At 36.8% G+C, this 15,518-nt stretch overlaps 1 protein-coding gene and 1 long non-coding RNA gene across 5 annotated transcripts; one reads left to right on the top strand and one right to left on the bottom strand.

Annotated features, from left to right (window-relative positions):
* Positions 1–61: 61 nt before the first annotated feature.
* LOC116011192 lies at positions 62–2,438 on the bottom strand. 4 transcript variants are annotated; one of them, XR_004096981.1, is made up of 6 exons: positions 2,061–2,438; positions 1,480–1,615; positions 1,201–1,355; positions 420–556; positions 220–326; positions 62–133 (listed from the first exon to the last, which is right to left on the bottom strand). It is a non-coding gene; the product is annotated as an uncharacterized LOC116011192 (long non-coding RNA). The 4 variants fall into 4 exon arrangements; XR_004096978.1 differs by having other exon boundaries at positions 1,206–1,355; positions 2,061–2,437; XR_004096980.1 differs by having other exon boundaries at positions 1,206–1,355; positions 1,480–1,603; positions 2,061–2,437.
* Positions 2,439–4,771: 2,333 nt separating this feature from the next.
* LOC116010214 (1-phosphatidylinositol-3-phosphate 5-kinase FAB1B-like) lies at positions 4,772–15,397 on the top strand. Its single transcript, XM_031249514.1, has 12 exons — positions 4,772–4,908; positions 5,084–6,290; positions 8,107–8,850; positions 9,466–9,619; positions 9,708–10,052; positions 10,404–11,270; positions 11,358–11,689; positions 11,931–12,054; positions 12,142–12,309; positions 12,678–14,153; positions 14,360–14,626; positions 14,728–15,397. The coding sequence occupies exons 2-12, from the start codon at positions 5,683–5,685 to the stop codon at positions 15,052–15,054; spliced, it is 5,412 nt and encodes a 1,803-aa protein (XP_031105374.1). The 5' UTR covers positions 4,772–4,908; positions 5,084–5,682; the 3' UTR covers positions 15,055–15,397.
* Positions 15,398–15,518: the final 121 nt, after the last annotated feature.

The raw sequence follows: 15,518 nt of genomic DNA, 5'->3' as shown, positions 1-15,518 counted from the left end.
ACTTCTAATAACTATTTTTGATGAAAGTATATCAAGCTTGGTTCCAAACCTTCTCAATNTTATCAACAAACTCTATGTAGCTCCAGTTTATCTCTTCTTTTTCATACTCTTCTTGTTCCATTTTAAATACATGCTGCAACAGTTAAAGTATATGATTTTCAGTAGAAGATAGATTAATCAAGGCAATTACTAGATATAGATACAATGAAGAGAACTAACCTGATTAAAATGTTGTTGTAGAGGATCAAGAGTCCTTGTAATAACTTCCTCAGGTGTGACCATCATACGCTTAATTAGTGCATCCTTCCAGGCTCTTGGCATCACACCTATTTATTTATGTGCATATGTTATATGTTAATACCTACCAAAAGCAAGGATACCAATGATACTTGAGTTCCTGAAAAGGAAATACCACCTACTTGAGCAAATCAGCTGTGGTATTAAGATGAAACCTAGATTTTTCATCCTTAATCACAGAGGAGTCAATCTCTTGCCCTTTTGCAAATTCAATATTACCAAGATGAAGAATTGCAGCAACAACCCTGAAAATTGCCTCCTGAAAGGTTTAATACAACGTTTAATGATTACTCAAGAATTGTTTTGCACACTAAACAGCAGAATTGTTTTCTGAGACAAGTTTAATGATTACTCAGTATACAACACATGTTGATACAATACACAAACAAACCATTAAAGACCCTTCCATATTCTGATAGGCCAGCTAGATCAGAGAATTAAAGCCTTTGAAGAAAATGTAAACTGAAGCATATCACAAAATAAAACCAAAAAAATACATATTTTCGATGGATGTCATGATACAAACTCCATTTTGAATCTAAATCGCCATTGGATTGAAGTTAATTAACCAATGTCTCACATTGGGGATGCCCTTAGTTTTGCTTCATGTTAAGGAGCATACAAAACTTTAGTTGCTAAAATTATCATTCAAAACTTAGTATTTAAATCCCACAATAATTATATTTCCAAATAATGAGATACATATATTAAGCAATATTTATTGTCATGCCCAATCCTCAATAGGAAAGTTGAAGTTCTCACTAAATTAGAACTACAGAAGCTGCAAGCAGATTATGTTAGAAAAATTCAAGGCCCCAAAAGTTTCTAAAATGGAGATGGAAAATGGAAAATTATTTTGCACAGTAAACATGCCCCAAAAGTTTCTGAATCACAGAGGGATACCTAACCTGTCCTTCCTCGCTAATTCCAACTATATCCATAGCCCTTCTTGTTGCAAGTTATTCTTCGCCATCATTCACTCCATCAAGCTCATAACAGTTGGGTTGATTAAGATAATGGAATGACTTGGGATTTCCTAGCTTATATTTCTCTCTTTCCTGTAAAATAAAGTAAAAATGAACAGACAATTTCAAATCTGAGTGTCCAAATCAAGCAAAAAAAGTACTATACCAGCATTTTTTCCTTTACAAAAAGAACTAAAAATATCAAGAAGCATGATACCTTGAGTTGTTGTTCCTAACAGTTTTGGCATTTCCAAAGTCTGTTTAAAACTTTTAAATCCATATATATGGCTTATTATCAGCGGTTGTTAACTCCTCAAATCCACCTACAAACCAAGACTTCCCTGCTGTCACAACTGAAAGTTTAAAGAATACAAAAACCCATACCTTAATATATACAAAATATTTTCAAGTCATAGACAATAAATGTTACGGAAAAACAAAATGAGAATTATAAATATAAACTGAACTCATTATGCCACTGCAAAAATAAAAAATAATAATAATAATAAAAATAAAAAACCTCCAGTAAAGTTAAATAATGTTTTGCTAAGAGATTGACTAAAGAAAAATCTCTTTTAAGTCTCTAGTCCTTCTTTGGCAAGACAATCAAATGGGTTAATGTTGGTATTCTACTGTTCAAATCGAAATTAAAAATTAAACTAATTGAAGCACATTCATGACATTTAGATATAAACCATTGAAATTTCGAGCAAGAGACCAAAGAACTCAAACAGCTTACGGAAAAGCACGAAATCGGAGTCCAAAAGATCAAGGAAATGTCAGTAATGGCCAACTTACAGTAATGTCGGTTCCAGATCTATATCTTCGGGGCCATCACGGTGGAGGCGGCGTTGGTCGCGGTGGAGGTGGCGTTGGTCGCGGTGGTGCAGATCGAAACGGTGGCGTCAAAAACTGAAGGTTGTGGCGGTCGCGATGTCAGCGGCTGTGGTGGCTGCAGCGGCAGATTTGCGGAGGAAGACGCAGCGGCGGAGGCAGTGGCTGGGACGACAGCTAGGGGGAGGCGCAGTCGCGGAGGATGCAATGGCGGCGGCAGCGGCTGCGACGGTGGAAGGCGGAGAAGGTGGATGGTGGTGTGGCTACGTGCAGAGATCTGATCTGTTAGTTGTGGAAATGGTGTGGTGAGGAAATGGCGAGGAAATGCGGGCAGAGATTGATCTTTTTGTTCTATTTTTTTTAATAATTAATAATCTGTATTATTAATATCTTTTTAAAAATTTTTTAATATCTTTTCCGCTACCATTTCCAACAAGAAAGGTAGCGAAATATCAAGAGCGATTTTTTTTTAAATTCGCATCCGTTCCTTCAAACAACAGTAGCGAAATGTTTTTCACTTATTTACAAAATTGCCACCGCGCGTTTTATTTTAAGAATACACTACCGTTCTAACAAGAACAGTAGCTAAATGTCAGTGTTTTATGTGCTTTTTTGTACTAGTGATTGTCCGGACTCTATATAAACACCCCTAATTTTCCTCCCTTAATCGCCACAAAATAAGTTGTAATGGTCGGAATCCTCGAAGCAAGCGGTTAAACCATGATGTCCAACACTCTCCGACTCTTCAAGTAAGATCTATCCCCATTGAAATTGTTTCAGTTCTACTGTTTCGTTAATCTTCGTTCTTGATTTTATTATTATGTTTTTGAGTTCGTATTATTATGATTTACGTTGTTAATTAATGATAATGTTTGCGTTTTAATTTATTGTGTGGTGACAAGATAACTTATACGGTGGCGGCGAAGAGCATGAAGGGGCAAGCGACGACGTCGTCATTGTCGGTGATGAGGACAGAGGCAAAGGAATTTGCGAGGGAGGGCGGTGCAAGCAAAGAGAAAGCGATGGAGAGGGATGTTTTTTGGATGAGGGATCCCAAGACTGGAAATTTGATCCCGGAAACTCATTTTCATGAGATTGATATTGCTGAGCTTATGAATAAGCTTCTTCCATGCAAGCCAAATTAAAGTTTTGAACACTTTGCCGAATCGAGTTGATATAGTATAACTTTTATGTTTGAAGATGACTGAGTTTGATTATTGTGAATATTATTTTAGTGAAATTAAAATTTAAACTATTAAAAAAACAAGATCAAGAAATTAATATTAAAGATATAAATGAAAAAAATACAAAATTTACATGATTTGACAATGTGTCTAAGTCCCACACCCTTGTCCACTCCATCCAATTTCTTCCATCACTATCACTTTTCAATGGGTATGAAGAAAATAGTTGCCACTCTGGGTATGTAACTTAAGTGATCGTCTAATCAATGTTTAGTCTTGAGTTATATTATATGAATTCCCTATCCTTACACCATAATGTAACAGAGTTATTTTCATTATACATCAAAATTTTGAGTAAGTAAAACTGTAAAAGTATGGAATAAAATTTGAGAGTCAAAGTAGTTGAAAAGGCAGGGATTTTGAACAGGAACTTAAGAAAAACATGATCAAGAAATTAATAATAAACAAACTAAGTTTGTGGGAACAAAATAACGATACATTTGTAAAATTACTCATGCATAGTGCTCCAACCCACACGTACCCTTGACCCAATTAGCAAACAAATAAGGTGCCTATTGTGTTATCACTCTGTTTCACTTCTTCCAATAACATATGAACATAGGAAGAACTTGTGTGAAATCATCACATGGTACGGGTCGGGTCAATATGAAAGTGTAATACTAATTAGAAATAAAGTGTTCATTATTTATATGGGCAAATGTGATACTCTTACATTTTGATTTAAAAGTATTACATTTTTCATCAAAAGTATTTTATTTTATTTATAAGTTAGAGACACTTGCCAAGATTACTTATTAGGAAAAATATAGTACTTTTGATGAAAAATATAATACTTTTACATAAAAATATAAAAGTATTACATTTTTCTTATAAGTAATAAATATTTTATTCTTGATTAGTATTTTATTATATTTGAGCATATAAGTATGATATTTGTATGTTGATATAATATAATTTGAACTGATTCACGGATAAGGATCCGTGAGGCGATCTCTGACTCATAAACATATCAAACATACCCAACATGAGATATTCAATATAAATTGTCATATGCAAAAAGAAAATAGTTATCCATTAGGTCATCAATTCAATATTTAGTTTTAATTTTAATACAAAGGTGTGAATTCAAACTTCCCGAGACTTAAAGGAGTCATTGAAAGACTTTGATCAATTATGGTAAAAATCTCTGGTGTGAAGTGTAAAGAAACCAGAAATTATTTAGACAGCTAGAGATTTACCTATTTGATGAGCTTTAGACGGAATTAGGATCCAAAATATGGTCTGCCAAAATTGGAAACATGGTTATAAAGAAAACACATAAAATAGTTTTGACCAAGAAAAGGAGCATGCGTAATCGCGTATATGTGATAGTTACAAGTTACAGTTGTATTTATTTGGATTAAAATTACAGAAAAGAAAATTTAAAGAAAGAGAGAAAATTCAAACACCTACCCCGTTTGTGGGTATACGCAGTTGCGTGGCAGCCGCCAATTGGCTTAAGTTCCCATGGATTTTTGTCTTCACTCGACAGTGATATAGTTTCGGACTATTCAATTCATTATGTTTTCAACTTCCAAGCTGTATCCGTAGATGGCCATTTTCGTACAGTTAATTTTATTTTTTTTAATTTTTAATTTTTAATATTTAATATTTATTTATTTATATTTATTTTCCAGCTGACGCTGTGTGTGTTTGCTTATTGAATTTTGTATTCAGAAATATAAATAATTATTACAAGTATTGATATTTATTTTGGGTAATGATTGAATTTTTTAATTTCAGGTTGGAGATTGATTGATTGATTGCCATGGGGGTTTCTTGATTGTTTTGATTTCTTATATCTGTATATGAATTTCCGCGTCTGGTCCAGCTTGATTTCATCCAGAAATACGTGTTTTCTCCTAATTCTGCTTTGCCCGACTTATAAGTTGTGGTTTTGTTTAAGGAGGATTCCTGGATTCCTTTTGTAGGTTCTGTTTGATCAGGTATTTGACGTATCGCTGCACGTTTTTGGTTTTATTTGTTGGGATTGGGGTTGATTGGGGATATCAGAGTGGGTTATATTGACTGGATACTTAGATGGTGGAGAGATCAGGTAGTTTATTGGTAATTGACCGAGTTTTTTAGTCATCAAAATTGTTAGGTTCCTACTGAATCAGGGGGCAGTTGATTAAGATGCATGGTTAGGTTAGTATTTGATGTGTGTTGATTGATGAAGTTCAGCTTATTGGTGATCCTTTGATGCTACAAGGGATCAGGGATCCTTGTATAATTTATTAAGAATTTGCTGGGTTGTCTTCCCATGGTGGGTCAGGAGTGATGTGTTAGTAGCTAGCAAATGAGCACAACACAATGAGAGGTAGGCAGGGTTTCTTATGTAGATGGATTCCTTGGATAGGACATTCCTTGATATCATAGGTTTACTGAAATCGTGGATCCCTTGGCGGTCTGAACCAGCTAATGTGTCAAGGGACTTTTGGATGCCTGATCAGAGCTGTAGGGTATGTTATGATTGTGATTCCCAGTTTACATTGATCAACCGTAGGCACCATTGTCGACATTGTGGACGAATTTTCTGCGCCAAGTGCACATCTAATTGGGTTCCCGCACCATCCAGTCAGCCATGCATGCTACATCAGGATGAGTGGGAAAAAGTCAGGGTTTGTAATTACTGTTTTAAGCAATGGGAACAAGGTATAGCAGCCTCTGCTGATAATGGAATTGAGGTTGATAACCTGGAATCTAGTACTTCGCTTTCAGCAACGAGTTTTATTAGCTTCAAATCTAGTAGAACCGGTGACAGTAGTAGCATTACTGTTGCATCAATGCCATATTCTGCTGCTGAACTCGGTCTAAATCAGGCAGCAACTATGGAGTCAACTGTAGACAAGCAGGGTTTCATCATAGCTAGAGATAGTAGTCATCTTGCTGCTGCGGACATGGGTGTTTGTAACCAGTCTTCAGATAGATATGCGTTTTGTACAGCAAGGTACTCATTATACATTGCTGCTTACTATTTTGTCATGTTTAACTAATTTAACTTTCTTGCATAAATATTGATCTTTCGAGTAATCAGCATCTGTCAGTTCAGTTTGACACTTCAATTGCTATGTTGAGTTTGTTACAATGTTGACTTATTATTTGAAAGTACCCTTAGATCAGTATGATCTTGCTTGGCCTAATTTTTGCTTCTTGTAAAATGGGCTTCTTCAAAAGCCTCGTCTTCGGATTAGAGTTCCTTGGTAATTAAGGGGACCTTTGGCTCACAACTTTTGAAGGAAGGAGCGGAATTCACCTCAAGTGTCATAGAGTAGTTTGTTTTCAAAATTTTAAGCGAAAGTAATTACAATCAAATAACTCAAGAATGGATTTTTTCTTTAACGGGTAAGTCATGTGTTTTACGCAAGAATAAAAAAAATTAGGAGAAAAGGAAAAAAAAAGAAGAGAGAGAGAAAGTTTGGATCGCGTATTTGCAACACCAAATCCACCATCACTACCTTCATACATCGGCAACATCGCCACCCTCTCAACTGCCCATAGCCATATTCGTGTTCAGATTGCAGATGGAAACTGATTAACTGAATCGCATATCATTGTTCGGTTCGGATCTATCTGCTCTGCATTTTGATATGTTTCTTCTTTTGATCTGCTTTAATTTGTGCCAGATCTGCTTCCTAAAGATGATATGCGTTGTATTTGAATTCAAATTTAGAGCTTTGTGTTTTACTTAGTCCTCATATTTCTAGCTTCTGTTTAACTCAATCCTCACATTTCTTGAATTCTAGCTTCTTCCCGGGTGACTTGTTTATAATCGATTCTGATTCCAATTTACTACCAAACACATACACTACTTTTATTAAAAGTCATTCCCATCCCTAAGCATTTGATTCTGATTTTAATTTTGATTGCCATATTTGAACCAAACATCCCCCCTCAAGTTTTTTTTTGGTCCCCTGTTTTTGTTCTTCTTTATTTTTTGTTTTTAGTTTTTTAGGGTTTTTTTTATTTAATTATTTTATTTATTTTTTATTTTTTATTTTTGTTTTTTAAAGGGGTTGGGGGATGGATTAGATAACTCCTAAATAACCTAGGTCAACCAAAAACTAAGCATCTAAACCCTTTAATTTTGTTGGTGGTGTATACATTACAGCCAAATATATTGCATAGTTGAAGTTGGGGTTACTAGTTGCATTTGAGTAGCATTCTTATCCATATAGCTATCTTTGCTGTCTTAACCTTTTAGAATCAAATCCATGCACAAATCTTATGGAGTGGTTAAGGATCTGGTTATTCATATGCAATTATGCATGACCTTGAGTAAATATATCCCCTATCAGCAATTTAGACAATTAGTTATACAATTTATTTTTTAAGTCATTACAAAGTAAAAGAAAAAGCAAAGCTTCCTCCAGGATTCTTAATTCATTATTTAATCTTATTTCCCTTCTTTATGAAGGTTGCTAATATTGCCTAATTGTCAAAACTTGTGGTCCATAGTATGTTTTTGAGGCAGTTCATTAACTCATTAGTTATGTATTACTTCTAATATGTTTCTAATGAAAATAGATGTTTGGAATTATAAATTATGTTGCAAGGTGATGTCTCCTACATTTTTCACATTCTAGATGCCCTTGTGTGCCCTATGGCTTATGGTTCTGTTTATGCGAGTTATTTGTCTTTTGGGGGTTTTAAGCAATTCTTGCTAGACTTCATTGGATGATTTGTTCGTTTCAGTGCAAGTCTTATTTGCAAATTTAGCTGCACCATTGCCATTTAATTGTTTATTGCTCTCTTTTGGAATTTAGGAGTGATGATGAAGAAGAAGAATATGGTTCATACCAGTTAGGTTCCCCGAGAAACCATTCATCTGAGGGTAATGGTTATTATAATCACATTCAGTTTGATGGTATTGTCAAGGAGTTTGGATCACTCAAAATTCATCCTGATGGAGAAGCTGTTGATACAAAAAGCATTAGTAGCTCTTCTGTACATAATAGTATGGATTCCCAGACTTCAGAAGAAGTTCAACAGATTGTGAAAAAGGAAGGTGAATCTGACATTGTTTATGAATGTGAAACATCTTCATCTATGTATGTAGCTGAAAATGTTAGTGCTGATCCTGTTGATTTTGAGAACAATGGGGTTCTGTGGCTTCCTCCTGATCCAGAAGATGAAGAAGATGAAAGGGAAGCATTTCCGTTTGATGATGATGATGATGGGGATGCTGCTGGAGAATGGGCAACTCTTCGTACTTCAAGCAGTTTTGGCAGTGGGGAGTACAAAAGTAAAGACAAGTCAAATGAAGAGCATAAGAAAGCTATGAAGCATGTGGTTGATGGGCACTTCAGGGCGTTGGTAGCTCAGCTTATGCAGGTCGAGAATCTTCCCATGGGTGAGGAAGATGAGAAAGACAATTGGCTGGACATAATTACATCCCTTTCCTGGGAGGCTGCTACTTTGTTAAAACCAGACACCAGCAAGGGTGGGGGAATGGACCCTGGGGGATATGTAAAGGTCAAATGTATAGCCTCTGGTCATTGCAGAGACAGGTAAAGGCTATATAAGTGAAGTTATTCCGTTGTGTGCATAATTCTATCTTGGCATGCATGTTTAGTATCTTCTGTAAGATAGAGGTAGTATTTGATGGCAGCATTTATCTTTGAACATGGCTTGCTTTCTCAACCATTGTATTTCAATATCGTAAGAGGCATAATGCACGAATTATAAATGCTTTTAAATAGGAATATTGATCCTTTTGTGAATGTTCACCAAAAGATCTAACTGTTTACCCTTTGTAAGCACAAGTTTTCTCAGAGGCTCATCTTGCTATATGATAAGTTTAGGGAGATGTCTGTTTGAAATGTAGTTTGTGAAAGTGGTGAATATACTTATCAGAACGCAAAGAATCATGCAAATTAGTGATAAACTGGCATTGCTAGTCCTCATTTCTAGGACTGTATATATAGATTATAGTATAATGAGCTGCTAATTTCTGTATGAGCTTCTTGTGAGGTTGTAGTGTGTACTGTGTAGCTTTACACATATTTCTACAGCTTATTTTTTTTTTACTTGTGAAGCTTATTCTTAATGGCATTACGCATCAATTAGATACATTCTCTTGAATGGATTCTATTCTCATATAAAAACATTTTCTCCTTGAATAGTGTGGTGGTCAAAGGAATTATTTGTAAGAAAAACGTGGCTCACCGGCGAATGGCATCAAAAATAGAGAAACCTCGGATACTGATCCTTGGCGGGGCTCTTGAATACCAGCGGGTTTCTAACCTCTTGTCAAGTGTCGATACTTTATTGCAACAGGTTGTGATCATGAATTCTTAATTTGCATTTAATTTGTGTCAACGTGTTTAAAAAATCTTACTGACCTTTTGTGTTTTGGGGAATCCAGGAAATGGATCATCTCAAGATGGCTGTTGCAAAAATAGATGCACACCAACCTGATGTTCTCTTGGTGGAGAAATCTGTTTCTCGCTGTGCACAAGACTACCTTCTGGCAAAGGATATATCACTAGTTTTAAATATCAAAAAGCCACTTTTGGAACGTATTGCCCGTTGCACAGGTGGTCAGATAGTTCCTTCAATTGATCATCTGTCATCACAAAAGTTGGGATACTGTGATATGTTCCATGTTGAGAAGTTTGCCGAAGAGCATGATGTGGTTGGGCAGAGTGGAAAGAAGCTTATGAAGACATTGATGTACTTTGAAGGTTGTCCAAAGCCATTGGGATGCACTGTAAGTTATTTACCATCATTTATGGGAACAATATTAAATATTGAGTTCAAATAGAAATGTTACAGTACCAGATTATTTGTGCAGGGTCTTGTCTTCAGTCTCGTTTCCCTGTTGAATTACCCCAAAAAAGTTGTTACAGTATCTTGCTTTGGTCTAGAAGTGTATATATAAAAGATACCCCAGAAATTTTTTGTACTTTGAATCTGAAAATCTTCTCACACTAATTACCAAAGTGGTTTTTCATTTATTCTTATGTGGCTGAGATTTTGTTAGACATTTTACGGAGTGTACTAAATGCTTGTGACCTGTAAAACTCATCTTTTATGGATTTTCGTTATGTGGTTGACTCAGGTATTACTCCGAGGTGCCAACACTGATGAGTTGAAGAAGGTGAAGCATGTAGTGCAATATTCAGTTTTTGCGGCTTACCACTTGGCTGTGGAAACATCGTTTCTTGCAGACGAGGGAGCCACTCTTCCTGAATTTCCTTTGGGTTCTCCAATTACTGTGGCACTTCCAGATAAAACATCGGCTGTTGGCAGGTCCATCTCAACATTCCCTGGTTTCACCATCCCTTCTAGTGAAAAGACTCAGGGACCTCCAACCAGTGGTGAACCACAGAGGTCCTTCAGTGTCCCCACTAATAATCTGGTAGAGACTGCCAATCTTTGTGTTCAGAAAATGGAGCCAGCAGATTTTTCTACCATCTACGCTGCTATTAGCACCAACTCCATAATTCCCTCAGTTACATCTTCTCAGCAGGGTATTTCAAACTCTTCCTCCAATGAGCCCTCCCTCTGTCATGCACCCAAGGGGAGAACTTTAACATCTTCCAGGGATGAACCTTTAGTAGGCAACGATATCCTTGAAGATTTGAGAGACCATCTTGTATCAAATGATTCTAGGCCATCAGGTCCCCTGGAACAAAGTATGGAATCCAAGAATGTGCAAAACACTTGTAATGACATGGATGCTAACCAAATAGTTTCAAATCCAACTTTGCAACAAGAGGTTAAGCATGTTCATGAGGAACCAGGTTCTTCAAAGGAAGGGTTTCCTCCACCCTCATCTGACCATCAGAGCATTTTAGTTTCCTTATCATCCAGGTGTGTGTGGAAAGGGACCGTCTGTGAAAGATCACATCTTTTTCGGATCAAGTACTATGGAAACTTTGACAAACCCTTGGGTCGTTTTCTGCGAGACCACTTGTTTGATCAAGTAACCTCTTGTCCTTCCAGTCTTCTTTCTATGGAAAACATCAGACTTTTTTTCTGAAACTAATATGGTTTTTTACTTTATGGACAGGGTTATCGATGTCGTTCATGTGAGATGCCATCAGAGGCACATGTTCAGTGTTATACCCACCATCAGGGCACCCTAACAATTTCTGTAAAGAAGCTACAAGAAATTATTTTGCCTGGTGAAAGGGAAGGAAAAATCTGGATGTGGCACAGGTGCCTGAAGTGTCCACGATTTAATGGCTTTCCTCCTGCAACTCGAAGAGTGGTGATGTCTGATGCTGCTTGGGGTTTGTCCTTTGGGAAGTTTTTGGAGCTTAGTTTTTCAAACCATGCAGCTGCTAGCAGGGTTGCAAGCTGTGGCCACTCATTGCATAGAGACTGCCTTCGCTTTTATGGGTATGATTTCGTGTAGTTTCTTTCAAACAGAAAATAATCTTTGGATCCCTTGTGTTTATTAGTCTTCTGTCATGCACTGAACAACACCATGATCTGCTAGCATACTAGTAGGTACCTTGCTTATTATTATCAAAATATGTGAGAATAAAGTGTATACATGTCCAAAATGGAAACTGAGAATTTCTAAAATTCACTGATGAATGTTTTCTGAACTTAATCATTCCATTACTTTTTTTTGCAGTTTTGGGAAAATGGTTGCTTGCTTTCGCTATGCTTCAATTGATGTTCATTCGGTGTACCTACCACCTTCAAAGCTGGATTTCAACTATGAGAATCAAGATTGGGTACAAGAAGAAGTAAATGAGGTATAAGAATGTAACTTTGGGATTTCTGAGCATGTTGCACCCTTGATTTTGATCTCTTTCAACTTTAATTGTTTATAAATCAAACAGGTTGTTGGTCGAGCTGAGCTATTGTTTTCTGAAGTCTTCAATGCACTTGGTAATTTGGCAGAGCAAAAATGTGGTGTTATGCTTAACAGCAGTATTAAAGTATCAAAAACTAAACACCATTTGACTGAGCTGGAAGGGATGCTGCAGAAAGAGAAAGCAGAGTTTGAGGTATATTTTCTGTCTAATATCAAATGAAATTGTTGGCCAAGCTGATATCTTGACCATAGATTCTTGATGTTCTTAATCTGTATATATCAATTGGTCAATTATAGTAATTAATCCACAACATCGTTCCAATGATGCTGTATCTAAATGTTCTTTCTTCATTTCCTTATTCATTGTTTTTTGGGGTACCAAAACTTTAGTGTATGATGAGAGTATAATTTACTCAAGTCCATTTTAAAAGCATGATGTGTAGGATTGTATTATGTTTTAAATAATGGTCCTAGAAATGCTATTAATGGGATAGATTTATCTATTCACTTATAACCAGATTTTTCCTTATGATGGTTCTGATGAGCTTTTTCTGTTAGCAGGAATCACTCGAAAAGGTTTTAAACAAAGAAGTGAAAAATGGCCAACCTGCTATTGATATTTTTGAAATTAATAGACTGAGAAGACAACTACTTTTCCAATCTTATATGTGGGACCACCGTCTGGTATATGCAGCTAGTTTAGATAGAGTGAGCCATTGTATTGATGGTGAGGTTGTCTGTACTTCAGATGTCGATAATGAGAAGTACAGTGATCCAAATATTCCTCTTGAACCAAGCAACAGTTTGTATGATTCTGATCTTGTCCCAGTGGGAGAAAAACTTGATGATGGTGGTGAAAGGGTTACTGGTTGCCACGTCAACCAGATCAATCAAGGAGGTGATGTAGGTTTTGATTCTAATAATCTAATCGGAAATCCAAATAGTGTTTCCTTTGTAATCAACGGCAGTGAATCTGATCCCCTGGTCCTTCGTAGAGTCCTTTCTGATGGACAGTTTCCGATGATGGAGAACTTGTCTGACACTCTTGATGCTGCTTGGACTGGTGAAAGTCATATGAGTGCTGGAACGCCAAAGGATGGTCCTTGCAAACCTCTTCATCTGGCAACCATGGATTCTTCAACCAATAGAGTCACAGAAAAGCTGGATGTTGAAGACAGTGGAGAGGAGCTCAGTGTAGCTAAATTGTCTGTATCTTCCTTGTTGTCTTTCAAAGGCTTAGAAAACACGGAAGATTCTGTGAGCTGGTTAGGAATGCCTTTCATAAACTTCTATAGGTCATTGAACAAGAACTTTTTGGGTAGTGCTCAGAAACTGGATACACTCGGTGAGTATAACCCCGTCTATATTTCATCATTCCGGGGATCAGATGCACAAGATGGTGCGAGGTTGCTTCTGCCTGTAGGGGTTAATGATACTGTTGTACCGATTTATGATGATGAACCCACAAGCCTTATATCTTATGCACTGGTTTCACCTGACTATATTCTCCAACTCTCTGATGAGCTCGACAGACCAAAGGAATCTGCAGACTTTACCTTTCCACTGCAGTCCTTCGATTCAGGAGGAAGTTTCCTGGGTTTTCAATCGTTGGATGATATTGCATCTGCTGATGAGAGTATCTTGTCCTTATCTGGTTCGCGTACTTTGGATCCTCTCTTATATACAAAAACAATGCATGCTAGAGTCTCGTTTGCCAATGATGGACCACAGGGGAAAACAAAATATACAGTGACTTGTTATTATGCAAAGCGCTTTGAAGCTTTGAGGAGGGTATGCTGCCCATCAGAGATGGACTTTGTAAGATCTCTTAGCCGTTGCAAGAAGTGGGGAGCCCAAGGAGGCAAGAGCAACGTCTTCTTTGCAAAGACTTTGGATGATAGATTCATTATTAAACAAGTGACAAAGACCGAGCTGGAATCATTCATTAAATTTGCTCCAGGATATTTCAAATACCTTTCCGAGTCAATAAGCTCTGGAAGTCCAACATGTTTGGCTAAGATTCTGGGGATCTATCAGGTATGTTATATTCTTCTTCTTCTTTTTTTTTTTTTTTTCCGGCAAGATAGCAAAACTTTTATTTGTATATGGATGACAAAAATATTTGATATTATAGTCTGAAATATTATGACAATTAGTATATATAATTCTTTTTCATTTTCAACCATGGCTTGTGCCAATCTGAGACTTGAGCATCTCTCTCTTGGTTTATATGAACTATGAAGGTTACATCAAAGCATCTTAAAGGAGGGAAGGAATCCAAAATGGATGTGCTGGTAATGGAGAATCTTCTATTTGGAAGAAAGATTACGCGGTTGTATGACCTTAAGGGATCTTCCAGGTCTCGTTACAATCCAGATTCTAGTGGGAGTAACAAGGTTTTGCTTGATCAGAACTTGATTGAATCGATGCCAACATCTCCCATTTTTGTTGGCAACAAAGCTAAGAGGCTGTTAGAGAGAGCTGTCTGGAACGACACTGCTTTCCTTGCGGTAAGTTTTACCAAATTAATTTAATTTCGTTAAATAGATTTGCATTTACAACAACATACGCATGACGAATCTCACTGGCTGGATTCACTTTTACATTGCAGTCGGTTGATGTAATGGATTACTCTCTACTCGTTGGAATTGACGAAGAGAAGCACGAACTGGTTCTCGGGATTATTGACTTTATGAGACAATATACATGGGACAAACATCTTGAGACGTGGGTTAAAGCTTCCGGCATCCTAGGCGGCCCCAAGAACGCTTCACCGACTGTCATCTCACCCAAACAGTATAAGAAGAGGTTCAGGAAGGCTATGACTACCTATTTCCTGATGATCCCAGATCAATGGTCATCTTCCACCCTGATTCCCAGCATCTCGCAGACCGAATTGTGTGACGAGAATATGCCCAGCTCAACATCTGCAGAGTGATTTTGTAAATCTGCTTGTTTGTACATCTAAGCATATAGTTTGCAATTCTTTTTGCATCGGTTTCGCTAAGATCACATACACATATATATACATATATATATCTACCCCTACAGTTTTTCCATTCTTTTGGGAGGCAGTTGGCATTATATGATTAAATCTGTGATTGTCTCTTCCATATAGATAGCAGGCTGGCTGGGCTGCCTATACTTCTTTTGTACATTTTTTTAGTTTGTGCTGTCACTTTGTCTTAGGATCCAATGCAAATTGTATATGTGATTCAATTCACTGGCACTCTTGGCAGATTTTGTGCAATATATGCATTTTTTAATTCCTTCTCTTCAAATATGAATTGATATGTGTTTTGTGTTCCAGTTTTTGCCATTACAGATTTACACCCAACTCGAGAACTCGACTAGTTGCTCTTACCCTAAAGCGTTAGTCGAGTAACTTGGGATATATGACTC

The sequence above is a fragment of the Ipomoea triloba genome, chromosome 2 (genome assembly GCF_003576645.1).
Source record: "Ipomoea triloba cultivar NCNSP0323 chromosome 2, ASM357664v1".
NCBI lineage: Eukaryota > Viridiplantae > Streptophyta > Magnoliopsida > Solanales > Convolvulaceae > Ipomoea > Ipomoea triloba.
Note: the sequence above shows the minus strand (reverse complement) of the source record. Positions and strands in the feature narration are given on the sequence as shown.

What these genes read in the sequence shown, in the direction of transcription:
- LOC116010214 (XM_031249514.1), top strand. Translation starts at nt 5,683, where the DNA reads ATGGATTCCTTGGATAGGACATTCCTTGATATCATAGGTTTACTGAAA. An exon ending in CAAAGCCATTGGGATGCACT is followed by an intron (nt 10,053 to 10,403) that starts GTAAGTTATTTA and finishes TGGTTGACTCAG; the next exon opens with GTATTACTCCGAGGTGCCAA. An exon ending in GACTGCCTTCGCTTTTATGG is followed by an intron (nt 11,690 to 11,930) that starts GTATGATTTCGT and finishes TTTTTTTTGCAG; the next exon opens with TTTTGGGAAAATGGTTGCTT.